This window comes from Orbicella faveolata, unplaced genomic scaffold (assembly GCF_042242905.1).
Source record: "Orbicella faveolata isolate gen_17 unplaced genomic scaffold, um_ofav_v1 contig_15, whole genome shotgun sequence".
In the NCBI taxonomy this organism is placed as follows: domain Eukaryota; kingdom Metazoa; phylum Cnidaria; class Anthozoa; order Scleractinia; family Merulinidae; genus Orbicella; species Orbicella faveolata.
In genome coordinates, this window is record NW_028301542.1 from 8671284 (window position 1) to 8686987 (window position 15704).

At 37.7% G+C, this 15704-nt stretch overlaps 1 protein-coding gene across 1 annotated transcript in view; it reads left to right on the plus strand.

The window, feature by feature from the left end:
- The window catches only part of LOC110060716 (leucine-rich PPR motif-containing protein, mitochondrial-like), a 55357-nt gene that overhangs the window by 6195 nt on the left and 33458 nt on the right, over window positions 1–15704 (plus strand). Inside the window, exons 4-11 of the mRNA XM_089288304.1 lie at window positions 862–920; window positions 1190–1276; window positions 3089–3127; window positions 3971–4058; window positions 5477–5581; window positions 8225–8264; window positions 8575–8726; window positions 9979–10084. Coding sequence (XP_089144430.1) covers window positions 862–920; window positions 1190–1276; window positions 3089–3127; window positions 3971–4058; window positions 5477–5581; window positions 8225–8264; window positions 8575–8726; window positions 9979–10084 — 676 coding nt within the window. The remainder of the gene's footprint in view (window positions 1–861; window positions 921–1189; window positions 1277–3088; window positions 3128–3970; window positions 4059–5476; window positions 5582–8224; window positions 8265–8574; window positions 8727–9978; window positions 10085–15704) is intronic.

The window sequence follows — 15704 nt, forward strand, 5'->3', positions numbered from 1 at the left end:
GACGGGGGACATTTATTCAACTTAATCAAGGGGGGAGCTCATTTAATTTTTCCAAAATCGTGATCAGATACGATCAGGTTTTTTTTTTTAATAATAATTATATACATGTATGTGTCAGTCCCTCAGAAGTCTATCAGAAGAATCTTGTCTCTCTTAAAGAACTATGTAATATAACCCCTTTGGCCAATCTAGGCATGCTGCACGAGGTTGGCTCGGCTTTAGCCAATTAATCATCAGATCTTCACTACTATCCATTGCGATGGTCAATTCGCGGTGCTTGAATGAGTCAACGATCACTTGCTCATGATTGGTCATGACCAAAACTATACATCCTTTATTGTCTCAGCACTCTTCCATAAAACAAGGAGAGGAGAGGGGGTGCTTATTCAAGGGGAGGCGTGGTTTTTTAAATTTTGGTCTATAGGAGGGGTGCTTATTCAAAGGGGGTGCTTATTTTAGGGTAGGTGCTAATTCAAGGATTAACGGTACCGTAGATGCATTTCCTAGAAAGCAACTAAAGCATTCAGTTGTATGCATGCACTGCATTTTACAACATATACATGTACATGTAACACACTGCTTTGTTTTAAAAAGAGAAACAGCTTGATTGTGGCATCAAACAAAATAATAAAATTATGATCAATGTAGATGTATTTGCACCACATTTGTTTCTTATTATTTTCATGTGGGTGCTTCCATAAAACAACAGGAAAGAAAAACTGTGTTCAGCCAGCTTAATGGAATGTAATGCTGCCACAGGGCTCTGTACAATAATTGTTATACTTGTGATGCTTATAATAAAACTTTGTGTTATTTTGTACAGAAAGCTGTAAGTGTCTAATATTTCTCTGTTTCTTATAGACAACATTGTTACTGCTGATGCAGGGATATGCTGAACAAGGAGATGTCGCAGGAGCATTGTAAGTGTTCTTCAAAACTCTTGGCTTAAATGGCACTTACAAAAGTGCTACTTTTTCATTCAAAAGAAGTTGTCAAAAGACTTTTTTAATTTCAACATTTGTTATACAAGGTAGATCCAGTTAATTAGTAACCCAGCCTTGTAATTTCAAATCTCATGCTCATAATTTCAAATTACTCACACAATTACTTCCTGAACTGTACTCCACTCAGTCCTATTACTATGACTAAATTTATGTGCCTCATGTTATGTTCTGATTGATTCATACAGTAAAATTCTAGAGTTCATTAAAGCTGCCAACATGCCACTCACTGAACAAGTGTTTGCAGCTCTTGTCACAGCTTACGGTGCAAATGGGTAAGTAGTCCATGTACGTAATGATACACATGGAGATATTTTAATAATTTTAATTATTTAAAATTGAATCATTGGATAATGCAATTCAAGTGTTTTCATTGGCTTAACCATCATGGTACATGAGCCATTGTACAGTACCGATCAGAAGAAACCTTACAGGGAACACTTGACCAAACACGTTCTGTTTCTGTTCCACACACGTTCCCGTTCCCGTTCTTATCTGTTCCATATCCATTCTGTATCCGCTCCGTTCCTATTCTGTATCCGTTCTGTGCTGTTCTGTTCCTGTTCTGTTAGCGTTCCATCGGTAAGTGTTCTTGGAACTCATTCAGAGGAACGAGGTTTCCAAGAACTCATTTACAAGATTAGCGACACTCATTTGCATTTCATAAAATGGGTTAAAACTGTTGCCTTTATGCGAGAATATGGACATTAAACTTAAATTTTCATGGTGAAAATATGAGTCCAGTTACTTGAAAAATATGGGAAGATGGTATTGTAACTTCAAGGCCAGTTTATAGTAAGTCTTTTTCCGAAGTGATACAAAGCAACCGGTAAGTTGTGTGATTGCCTGAGGAAAGGAAGAAGTAAACCAGCTTGCCAAGCACTTTTAACGCCATTGATGAAAAAATGCAAGCAAAAGATGAACATTCGGCTCTTGCATTTACATGAATACTTTTAGTGAGATTTAACGTTGAAGTATCGGCAAAAACTGTTCGGCAGAAACTTGCTGCAAGACACAAGCAGTGCAAAGTACTGACAAAAAGCCGTAGTGAGCATTTTGTGATACTTTCACTGATGTTATTTTCACACGCGAATTTTCAGTTAAGACTGAACGTTATCCTCGCCAATCCTTCTGCAAAGTTGGTGAACAACTTAACACCGTAATAAAGTTTTGTTTCTCTTAACAAGGAAACCATTCAATCCCAGTCTAACTTGACTCGTCCATCCATTTCCTTATTTGGACATAAGTTGAGCTTGTTGACAATAACAAAATGGCCACAATGAACATGAAATGGACAAGAAGATGCAGGGAAGATGCTTACTTAGTAAGTGCAAAAAGAAATAAAAAAAAGACATAAGTTGATTCATTCTGTCATTTTCTCAAGATTGAACGAACATGTATTTTAAGTTACATCGTTTCCAAATCCTTGAAAAGCACTCTGATAGCGTAACTTACTAGCATGTGTTCTGAAACAAGCGTTCTCTTATAGTTTGCATTCTGGAGAATGCTTTTTTCCATTTTTTGTGATTCCTAACCATTCCGTATCTGTTCCATTTCCGTTCGGTATCCATTCTGTACCCATTCTGTATCTGTTCTATGCCTGTTCCGTTCGCGTTCTCGTACCCGTTCTGTATCCGTTCCATTCTCAATCACAAACGCGTTCCCTGTTAGGTATCTTCTGATCAGTACTGTAACAGGAAATCCCATGTGTGTATTCAAATGCAATATTCAGGTTTTGGACAGGTTTTGCTCGTGCCATCACTGTGTTAACAGCTCGTGCTAGTTCTGTGTTTCTTTGGAGTTATAGAAACACGATTTTTAACCAATTAGCCCACATATTTTCTTAGGACTGTTTTCTAATCTGTTTTAACATCTTTTGCGAGGGATTGTATTCTGTACTAAGCTACTGTACATGTGCACTATACCAGGAGTACTGCAGTCTTTTCATAGTTCAAAGAGGTCTTGTTAGGGTCTCAATCTCTCTTTGCCTTTGGGCAAGAATTAAAAGCCTATGGAGCTTAACTTAAAAAAAGAAAACCTGTGGTTAATTTAGATGCTAATCATTGTGGTTAATTTGCCGTCTTCAGAGATCCTGAGAGTGCCAAGGGTGTGTTTGACCTTATGAGGTATGCGTATGTTCTATCAAATGGTGAATATGTTAGTGGCAAAAAACTTTGGACAATTCCAATTTCAGACAAAAAAGTGTGCGAAAATGGCAAACTGATGTCACGCTTGATAAATGAAAATGCAGTGTTGGTTGACAAACGACGCCAAGTACTGTACCACATGATTTGTGCTATTTTTTCACATCTTTTAAATATGAAACTATCCAAAGTATATTATATATACTTTCCATCAATAAATTTAAAGTATTGAAAATGGATTTATCAGCGCATTTATACACACAACTTGAGCAGTTGGGAAATTAAAGCCTGAATGCAAGCGTGAACTTTTTTCAGGCTTTAATTTCACAACTACTCAAGACAGGTTGTGTGTGCATAAATCATGTCTTCATATCTTTCTCCTCGGTTCAAATATATGATCTTTCATAATTATATTCACTTCCAATGAAAGTACTGCAGTTATAGTTTTTAACAAAACCACTCTTGAATGTTTCTACAAGAATTTAGTTAATGGAAGATGTACACTGTACAATGTAGATTTCACTTTGCATTTACCAAAGGACACATACTAAAAAATAATTTGAAAACCACTGTCTGAAAGGCTTCAACATTCATTCCACTCATTCAGTGAGTGAGAAAATGAAAAATATATATATATCTTGGGAGCCAGGCTGGCACAAAGTGTGAAAACTTAGTCGCCAGTGAAAAAAATCCAGTCACATTGGAGACCCCAATGATTACAACGTTGAGCTCTGTAACAGAAAATTTCATCGTGAATTTTAATCCACATGCTTTCTTTTGGAATGCTTTTTCAATTTACATTTTTCTTAATTTTTTTTTCCTCAGGGAAAATGGTTTTGAGCCAGATTTGGACAGTTATGGCGCACTGTTAATTGTTTATGGTGAAGCTGGAAACTTGGAGGCCATAGTGAAGGTTTTTATCATCTAAATGAATCAAACATTGGTTGATATTATCATGTACATGCTTGACAGAGATAGACTTCACATGTGCATTACCTGATTTACAATGGTCAAGACTATAAAGCAAATAAATAATAAAAACAACAGTGCTGATAATACATCAAGCCCTAGCCAAACAGACTTGCACACAGACACAAGTCGAGAACTTTCAGTCTACTTGCAAATCTGTTTGGCCAGGCCTTGCGTGCACTTGTGTTGACTTGCAATTGCTTGTGCTCACTTTGATCAAGACCAAATTTGCATCGACACAAAATTTTCACGGTTTGGCCACCCAACCCATTCATTGTTATACCAACCTACGTGTATTAGCCAATGAAATAAAGATATGTCTGCCTTGAAATGGGTTTTTTGGCGACTTGTATGAACTTGCAAGGAAACTTGTGAGTCCGTTTGGCCATCCAGTGCAAAGGTGTATGCAAATTCAACTTGCGGCTACTTGCATGCTCATTTGGCCAGGGCTTTAAAGAGTTTTTATCAAATGAAAACAGAGGTACATGTAGGTATGCTCTACTTGAAGTCAAGAATCTCTTCACTTAGGTGTGCTTCCTTCTGCCTGCTTGTCTGGCTTGACAATTATTTCAAGGAGTTTTAAAAAAGTGTCTATTAAGTAACAAATAATTGCAGCTTCTTATTTGAAAGCCTTTTCAAAATAAAGAGGACTAGCATTTCTTTGTTTTGGAATATCTTCTTTCATTTTATTGATATATATGTTTTTGTATTATGTAAATGAGGAAAGTAAATGGTTCCACTAAAACAGTAAAATACTGAATCAAGTCAGAATATCTGTAGAAATATTGGCGCGGTGTTCCAACCTGGCACCAGAAATGTACAGAATTATGTACATCATAAAAGACACAGAATGACACCTGTTGTGCCATTGATGACCGCAACACTCTTCACTCCAGACTCTTTCTCTCAAAAGCCAATTTTTTATTCCCATTTGCAACTCTTAAAGTGAGGCAGAAAGTTCTACTCAGAACACACATGGTGCCCATATTGTCTTAGCTCTCCTCATTAGATTGTTGGGAATGGAAGACAAAAAAGACAAAAACTGGGAATTTCAGTTTTATTAAAACAGGATCAGCGACAAAACTGTGATCATGGCAGTAACACAAAGGGTGTCATTTTGTCATTTCAATCATTTCAAGATATTTTCTTGTTATATTTCCTTCCTCTCTTCAAGAGAAACAAGAATAGAGCAAAACAAAAAAATCACTTCAACTATCTAGTTTGTGTGGTTGCCCTTAGTAATAAGTAAAAAAATAGATAAATAATAAACAAATAATTTTGTTAATGATTATTATTCTGTGGCAGATAGCAAAGACTGGCTCTATAAGACTATTATTCACAGAATTACTTCTTTCTCCATAGACAATCGACGAAATGCAAGAAAAGCATGTTTACCCAAACAGGAAACTATATTTGGCCTTGATGGATGTGTTGTCAAAACGTGGACACAATTCAGTGATTGTAGAGGTATTTATTCCTGGCATGCATGATAAAACAGCTTTCAGTTGAGTGTCATACACCTGTATAACCCAAACCAAACCAATTACTTACCAGTTAGATCACTCAGCCAATCTCAATTGCAATAAGACCACTAAACCAAAACCAAAGTAATTGCCTGATTAATTACATTCAACACTCAGTTGAAAACTGTCCTGTGTTTCGTACTGAAGTTATTCTGTTCCAGTGATAGGGAACTCTCTGGTCTTAGTATTGTTAACTTTCTTAAATCTCTCATTTTACTATTCACCCAACAAAAACACCCTAGCTAGGAACAGCATATGGACCTTTTAGTCAAGAAAATAACTTTGCAAGAAGTCATTCTGAAACCTGCCACAAAAAATGCATTTCAGTGGTTGGTTGAGAAAAATTAAAGGCTGGAGTTTCGATGCATTTAATGCAACAAGGAGATCACCTGTGAAGAAAATGCATCCTTCACAGAGCTCAGGGAAAATGACCCATTTGTTGTCCATAAATGTTATAGTTAAAGTGCACCCAACCCCAAACATTTTTTTTCGCTAGAACGAATCTACTTATTATTTGAAATAGTTCTGCAAAAAAATTTTTGGATTCCGTTAAATCCTCGATTTTCTGAGCCACGACGAAATCTCGAAAATAGCTCCAAAACACTGCCATTTTGTTTCACGACCGAGTTTGAGGAGAATGGGTCCAGCGGCTCTTGTGACGTCTACCCAGGAAGGTTGGATATCTCATTTCCTCTCATCTCCTTCAGGATGGTGCAATACACATTCGAAAAGTGCGCAGAAACGCCTTCCAGAGGTGCTATCGGCTGTTGCAGCAATATTCCAGATTTAAAGAAAGGTATACTGTACAATTTACTGGCGATGATCGGTTAATGGTGCAATAAAGACGTAAACAATGGTTGATTTTGTCGAACTGAAACAAGCGAACTGAATCTATGAGAACCATTGAAGAACTCTCACTGGAATTTGTTCCGCAGACTTTCGAACGCTGTTTTCATAAATTTTCTGCTTAAAGCTAACCAGCAATTTGTAGAAATACCACTGACAACCTATATCTTCCAATCCCGCAGTATTTATAACATAACTGGCAAAGTTGTGTGATCCGGTCATGATCAAGAAGCGTTATACTGATACGTAAATAGATCGCAACTGTACGCCGCCAACCAACACTTATTTCTCTTTCGATTTAGATGAAAGTCAAAGATTAATCCTCTAGAATTACATGATAACAAAATTGTTAGACTCACAGAGTTTTTCGAAGGTTTGGAAATCAGCAGTGTGACAAAGATTCTGTGCAATAGCGTCGAAAATATGACCGCGTAACATTATCTGCGGACCGCTTAGGGAACACATCCTTTTCGCTTATCTGACGAATTTCACTGCAAACTTTGAGAACAATTTACATTGGTTATTTGGAGTTACGACTTAAAACGTGTGACAATGTGAAATCGGTAATTGTATGAAATGTTTCCTTCCGCCTTGCTTCCCACAGCTTCAAAAATACAGGTCCAAACAATACAATTTTCAATCGATCGAAGCCAATGTTTTGGAGGTCATCAAGTCTCGAAAACTGCAACACGTACGTCGCTCTTATAAACATGAAGCATTCAACTGAAAGTAAAACACAAACTGGATTTAACAGAACCTTGACAAAATACATTCTCGGTTAGGACAAATGTAAACAGGCTATAAACATGCGTGGGAATCTTATATTTAGTTGACGAAATTACCATCCAAAGCAGTCCTTGAGTTTTCTTTCCTGCTGTTCGTTTGCCTGCTCCTCCACTTCATATCTAGCTTTCCATTCCTAATATACAAGCAGCTCGTCCGCAAAGACGTCTTCCCCGTCGTCGCTTGAAATATTGCAAATTGTTCTCAAAGCTCTAAGCAGTGAGTTCACAGTTGTTGAACGTGCTCGATCGAAGTTTATTTCGGAGCCTTCCAAATCGAAACTTAACTCTGACTCCAGTGACGAAAAAGAAATGATTCTGAGACAAAACTTGGACGTTTTAGTCCCAAAATATATCGGAACGATTAGTTTTGCATTCTGTGTTCTCGAGCAAATACAGTGAGTTTACTGAGGCGCTATTGTGTTTGGTTCCTGGGTAGACGTCATCAGGTACCGCCGCCCCAGACTCCCTAAAACGCGGTCATGAAACACTTAATCGCGACTTTGAAAGGGCATAGGAAATCGAGGATTCAACCAAATTCAAAAATTTCTTCGCCCAAATGCTTCAAATAAAGTCTAGATTTGTTTTAGGGAAAAAAAAATTTGGGGGTTAGGTGCACTTTAAGGACTTCAGACATTTTCTTTCAATTGTCTACTCTTGTTGCAGAGCACATTTTACATGTTAGTAATATAACACAAGGGTGCAAAGAAGCTTGCCCGTCATGATATCCTGCATGTCCAAAAGTCCTTGGGACACCTAGCTTACACTGTGGGCTGAAACACAAAATGGATGTCTTCCTACTCTTGCTACGAAATGATTTCTAAGAGTTTTATCTAGTTATTATTATTACTGGTCAATGAAAAGGAAGAAACAATGTATAGTACATTACTGATAATTATGCTGGAGAGGATGTTATTGAAAAGTGCAGCAAAAATATTTTTTTGTTAATTTTATTGAAGCTCCTTCGAAAACCTGTTGTGAAGAGCCTTGTAATAGGAGGTAGGTATAATTGACTAGAATTAATTATGTTGACCATTAATTTGCTAGTACCCACTTACTGCTGAACGGATAGAGATAAAGTGAGATTTATAGGTAGTGATGTGCATAAGAACACAACCTGAATTAATAATTAAAATTACATTATGAATTATATTTGGAAAGGTAGTGCTGGTAATTTGAATCCATATCAGACATTTAAACGTTTTCATTTTCTTGTTACATTGCTTATCATTGTTTTACTGTCTTGGATTTGATCTTAGTTCTAATAAGTAAATGAAAATCTTTTGTTTGACATGTACTCTTTACTTAGGCTTGGAAAAACTAATGATGACAGTTGCTAATCGCGGCGAGCTCAACACTGCATTCTTGTTACTTGGTCATTTGTCAGAAACAGCAGCAAATCCAGATAATCCTCGTAAAAATGAATCTAAGTTGCTCAAACATGTCATCCTCTCCGGGCAGGTTAGTACACTACCCCTTGATATTTAAGTTCAGAATAAATGATTGACACGTGTCAAATTTATTCAGCGTCTTGCCTATTACTACTGTACTCGGGTGTGAGACAAGCCAGGAACTTTTGTAACAGTTCATTCGATACTTTTTGGATTGACATTTCAAGAACTGTTCTTTAAGAATTATTCCTTAAGCATGTATTGGGTTTCTAAAAAAAGTTAAAAAATAAATGAGCAATATCAATTTTATAAAGGAAGCGACATCAGCCTCAGCTGGTTTTCATGCAGGTCCACTATCCTGGTCGAATTGGAATTTGCAGATGTTGTTTTTCTGTGGAGGGAGGAAACCCAGAGACCCTGGAGAAAATCCCTCTGAGCAAGGCCAACAACAAACTCAACCCACTTATGGCATCGGGCCAGAATCGAACCCAGGCCACATTGGTGGGAGGCGAGCATTCTTACCACTGCACCATCCCTGCTCCCCAAATATATGAGATGATAGTATTGATAGCAAATGAAGCATGTAGCAGCTATAATCATCACACCTTGTAGTTCTCTGTGCACTTGTCTTCTTATATTGTGCACTATTAAATGCAATGATACAGAATATAATTTTCTTTCCTGATGAGCTCCATACTGTGAAGCATGTTTCAAAAAGCATCTTACAGTGTTACTCTGACATATGTTTGCATAGTTTGCATAGTTACCATGTGAGCTTATTGTAGAATTCTGTTTGTAAGCCCTTGATTAGGTAATAGAAGTAATAATATGTCTGGAAATATCTATTAATACCACGCTAGTCAAAAGAGTAGCAATCAATGATCTGTGGGAAAATCTTTTAATGATGTGAGCATTTACATTGTAAATGTAAAAGAATGTAAAAAATGTGAAAATGTAAACCAAAAACTGACCAACAATGGACGGATCGAAACCCACCAATGACTGATGACAAACTTTACACGAGTCTTTCAGCCAATACGATCATGGTTAAACTGACTAATCATGTACAACGGACCAGACTTAAAACATCATCGACTGACAAAAACTATTCACTTGGCTCTGAAGGTGACTTCCGCTCAGGTTGTGGAAACATCAGTCACCAGCAACAGTTCTTTTGAGAACTACCCTCACCTGGACGATCACATTATATGAACTAAATATAAATGTAACTCAGTAACTGCCGTGTCACAGAAACACGAAAACAACATACTTAAGTGATTTATAAAGTATAATTATTTGTTTCTGTCTGATTACTACACTAGTCTCATGAAGTTGTCATGGTCGCCATTCATGAGCTGGAGAAGTTGGGTGTTTTCAGGAATGTGTATGAAGATGCTTTAGACTTGAGCTTTGGTGCAAAAAACCCAGGTAATATAGTTTAACATCGCCGAGGGTCAAGGCTAAGAGACACACAAACCAAAACAGTCTAAGATCTTCACAACACAAGGTTTATTTTCAACTCTCTTTACATTACCTATGAACACAAAGGGCTATACAGAACAAAACAAAGAGGTGCTATCCCAGCTCATAAGAAAGCCTCTGTCACGGTCTAACCACAGGGAATTCTGTAAGAAACAACAATATTTGACTGTGTACAGTATTGTTCAAAAGTAACGCAAGCGAAATGCGCGAATTTCATTCTTTGTTCCCACGACTTTTTGACAAAAGTTCGCAGTTCAAGTGAAATTTCATGGCGTATCGAGCAATAATTCGCTTGAACAAAGGGCAATTTTTCTTCAAAGTTTTGTTAAGCTAACGAAATTCGTGAGCACAAACGATAGTTCGCTAGGCAGTACATGAAATTTCACAATGCATTGAACAGCAGTTCAGCAGCGTTTGCACAATTTTCTTTTCGTGACTGATACAAACAAACTGTCATGTAACTTACAAGCGATAAATTTGTAAATATGTGCCAATAAGTTGTTTGTAAATACGTGCCAGTTTGCAGTCATCGATCACCAATAAAGGGGATAACATTTTATCTGCGAGAAATATGTTACTAAAATCTCACTCACCTAAAGTTTGCGAAAGGCTTTCAAGCAGCTTCGCTTGCTCAAGTTCAGCTCAGGCCCAGTTTCATATGCAGAGAATTAGAATACACTGAACCGCATTATGAAGAATATGAGTTCAGTTCATTCCACAAACAAAACAAAACAAAAACATCTCCAGTTCTGTGTAATTATGCCGCTTAAGTAAACAGTCGCAAACAATTTATGAGGGTTTTTCAATCTGAACACACTTGCACGCTCGCAAATCCAAGTGTTGTTTTTTCCAGGGGGGGGGGGGGGAGGAGGGGCTGGCAGCTACTTTTGATCTCCCTGCTTTTCTGGTTCTATGATCGCCCTAGTAAAGAAATCTGTCAATCATTTGAGAACCGTAACGAGCATGTGCAAAACGCGAAAATAACACGGAAATTGAAACATGTTTTGCTGCCATATTTGTTCAGGATTTGCCTTCGATTTGATAACTTTTTATTCGCTGTTGGCAATTTTTAACGACAGCTCTGAGACAATCAGGACTAAGGGAATAAAGGACCAGCTTTGTGCTTTTTTTTTCCTGGCGAGCGTGGTTGCATTCTTGGTTGCCTGGAGAGGCTTTCCTGTCTCAGGAAGAAAAAGAAGAGGAAGTTTTTATTTTGCTGTGGAAACTTCAAGGTTCATTACCTTCCATCTTCACACTGACCAACTAATCTTCTCTAATTTCTATGGAAAATAGCGATGTCAAACTGTTTCATGTCTGCCATTATATATCGCGAAGCCTCCGAACGTGTAAGTCTTTAAAATATTTCTCAGCTGTTCAGAGTTGTACATTTAAACTTGAGCTTACATTAAACAAGCTTTTCTGTCTAAAGTTTTTTCCGTCTTAACCCACTGTCTTATGAAAGACTGCATGTACTTTATGATTTTCCTGTAATATTTTGAGTCTGAAGACTTTCTTTTGAGTAATTTAAGTCATGAAACTTGAAGGCAGTTGCAGATCAGTCAACAACATTGAAAATAGCTACCAGTTTGCATGTCTCGATAATAGTGATAAATTATAGAGGTTTTGAAACCTCTATCCCTTACTGTTCAGTACCAACGTGAACTCGGAAATTTGAAATCATTTTTCTGCTTCTGCATATGGGACTGTCCAAAATGGACTATTTCCTAGGCACAGACTCAATGTGAACCTTCACTAGGTTGAGGTATTTCATTTACAAGTTATTGACCCGTGAAAATAAAGAAAGCAGCGTCTGCTCACATGCTTTGGCATAATTTTTACAGGTGATAAGCATCAGTTTTATTTGTATGGTGGGAGAAAGCTCTGTAATACTTCTGGATATCAAAGTAGGGCTGCGTTACACTGATCTGCTGAGGGAGATAATTTATGTAATAGACTCAGGGAAGGCAAATGAGCCATGTTACCTGTAGTTGAGTGCTAGTAATGAGGTAGGCAGGTAAAATGGTCATTCATCCAGACAACTAACTTTAACTTGGGCAAACCTGAGTGAAGAGAACCTCCACAACATTTGAAATAGGCCAATTTTGAGACTTGGCTTTAAGGCTTTCGAGAATAACAAGAAAAGACATCAAGCGCAGGGATTGGTAACAGTCCTTTAGCCCCCCAAGTCTATTAGCCCCTAACCATTTAAACCCCAACCAGAAGTTGATAAGCCCCCGACCAGAAATAAAAGAACTGTATATTTCTCATTCTTTAAGCATGAGAAGGGGCTAATCGACTAGTTGGGGGCTAACTGGCTAGGAGCTAATCAAATGACCGATAGCCAAAGGATCAGGTTTGTTTTATTCCCGTATTAAGGCAAAAAGATGAGTAAGGATGTTAATGTATCAAATTTGGCCTAAAGTGTTGATTATCAGTGGCTTGTTCCTGTAATGGAGGGATAGCTGAATTAGACAATGAGGAAGACTAAAATAAAGTCAGATGAATGAAGTGTTTAATAGTACTTGTCTCAAATGACAATTCTTAGTGCAAGAGAGGAGCATTAACCCTTTGAAAAACTGATTGAGGGGTTGAATAAAAAATTAGTGCCACGGAAAGGGCTACAGAAGGAACAACAAAATGAGGTGGTAAAGTCAAACTTCCTGCACACTCTCCATCTCAGCGATTTGATTGGACCCATTATTTAAGCCGTTAAGTCAAGAATATCAAAACAAAAGTCTAAGGATGATTATGAAGAAACAAAAACGATCATAGACACAACTATTGTGTTGTGACCAAAGAGATGGTGATGAATTCTCAATTCTGCCGAGAGACCTATCCAGTATTCACTTTCATAAATAATACTAGATGCTTTGCCTGAAACTGAAACAGACCTCTTATAGTAATGTAACAGAAAAGCGCCATAGCCACTGTACTCACTATGAAACCTGCTTTAACCCTGTCAGTTAAGTGCAAACAAAAAGGTTCACGAAGCTGTTAAGCTGTTCAAAAAAAGCAACCCTTACCATCAGCGAGTCCGGTTTACCCTGTTGATAGGAAACTGCTACAAAAAATGCTCAAATGAAATATTCATGCCTGCAATCTGGTTCACACTATGGAGTTCCCGCTCGCAGGTTTACATTGGAATGTTTATCCCCGATGCCTCGATCAAAATGGGCAACTGGAACTTTTTCTTAGATGTTTGAACGTGAAATATGCACGACGTTTACAAAACTTTACAAACACATCCCGCTCATGGAAGTCCTCCAAGTTTGTTTTCCACAATCCAGTACGTAGTCTCGCTCGGCCAAATTTGGGGTGATCATAGAAACTCGGTTCCAGGCCTTGCTGCTTGACCCCCCTGTTTACTTCCATCCCGAATTACCTCCATCCGAGTCCCCTCGCAGTTGTTTATTAAAGTTTCTCTAAAGCCCTGGAAAGTTTTTCAGGCCTGCAGAGCCATTCTTAGATAATCCGTACTTAAAAACTGAGAGGTGTATATGCCTGAAACTTCTCATATGAAGAGAACCTCTGTTCATATGAAGAATATGTGAATAAAACAGTGCTGTAATCATAGGGTTTGAGATTTTGCTATGGCTTTCCAGCCGAGTGCAAAAACTTCTCAGACCTTCGAGAAACAGGCCCCTGGCCCAAGTTGTTCGAAGGCTGGATGACATTATCCACCTTTCGAACAACCCTGAACTGAGGTCACTGGGTGTTGCTTTAAGTCTTTGAACAGTTCACAATTATTTCACTCCGTTTTCGTCGCCTTAATAAAAATCATTGGGACTCTAACTTATAGGGATAAACAGATATGGATGATTGTGACAACGATCCATTTCCAAAATTTATTACGAGTTTTAACATTTAATATGAAAATTCAAATATTGCGGCATAACGAGAATATTACATATATCACAGAAAAACTAGAGAACTGATGTGTGACCTTCTAATATTGCAACATCTCGGATGAACTGACAATAAGCGGTCTGCTGCAGAGTCCAGCCTTGCTGTTGGCGAGATCTTCATACGGTGGACGAACTCACGGCAATCCCACATTTTACTAGCATCTTCTGAATCTTTTGGCTTGTAGTCTCATCATTTTTTCGCATCTGTTGATCTATAAATGCTTTTGCATCCACAGACAACTTTGTTGATCTTCGCAAGCATGGTAGATTCACCATGGAGCCAGTAATTTTTAGTTTCTTGATGATTCGAGAGACGCTAGCATGGCTTACTACTCCTTACTAGTAAACCTTTGTTCTTTGATGACCTGAATATTCCAGCTGGACATCTTGCTTGTGAAGGAGCTTGACTCGAGTTCTCGTATAATTTGAAACTTAAAGCATGATGACTGACCATCGAGGTGCTTTAAATATTAAATGTAAAGTGAATGAGTGAATGATTTCTGGTCTAAGTTATATAAACACAAACGGTTGCTATGGCAGCAAACTAGCAGGGAGACAGGGGTCTGGCGCGAGAAAAATCGCGTGGTTCTACATGCTGTGAAAATGACATTTTGGCAGGTGTATAACATAGTGATTAAGTACAGTTGCATTTATTTATCGGAACTATGGTGTTTTGGGGTTTTGGATCAAGTCAAAAATTTAGCATTCCTTCTGAAATAACCAGGTGAGTTTCATAACTAAAATTTCATCGAGCTGTGATGCTATTTCGGCAGATTAATGGTTTCTTTCGTACACAATGATTGGAAAGGTCATTTGCGAACTGTGTTTTGAAAACGCTCTTGGCCTGTTGATAAACAATATGATTGTCGAATTTTCGGGAGGAGCACATTATCGTTTGAAAAAGCACAGCGACTTTTCGGAGGAGCGAATTATCGCTCGGAAATTTGCAGTGAATCATCGTGCAAAGTAAATTAGCATTTAAAAAATTGTGCAGATCAAAACAATAGGTTTCACGAAATGCGGGTAAATTTCATGGAAATATCGTTTCAAGCGAAATTTCTTTGAAAAGCCCTGAAAAGCCAGGAATTTCGTCGAAATTCATTTGCGATACTTTTGCACAATACTGTATACAACGAAACCTTGCAGTCATAGACATGTGTGACAGTCGACACTGGTCACGAAATCCTAGCCCTGCTACAATACATGTTATTCTGTGTTACTGAATTCGTGTGAGGTTCATATTGGGACTACTTGTCCAGACAGTTTTATTTTTACAAACTTTATGAACTGAGCTGCCAGTAAGTCTTCATAAACTAACACAGAAAAGACAATTATTGTTGAATGTGCACCAAACATTAAGCCAGTTTGACAATAATTAAAATTCAAATGTGTATGATACAAATATGTTCATTTGCTTGATAAAATCAGCATACTCAAGCATATAACAGGGCTGCAAAAAAAATTTTCTCTTGAAAGGACATATGTCCTACTAAGAAAAAAAAAAAAAGGAATATCTACTCACAGTAGATTTTTGTTCATCCTTACTGTAAAATGATTTACGATAAAAAAAAATTAGCTGGACATCATTTCTGACCACTGTTGGGATTTCGCCTGACACGAGCAAATTTTGGTCGGCCAATGTCCGATTACAGACTATCATT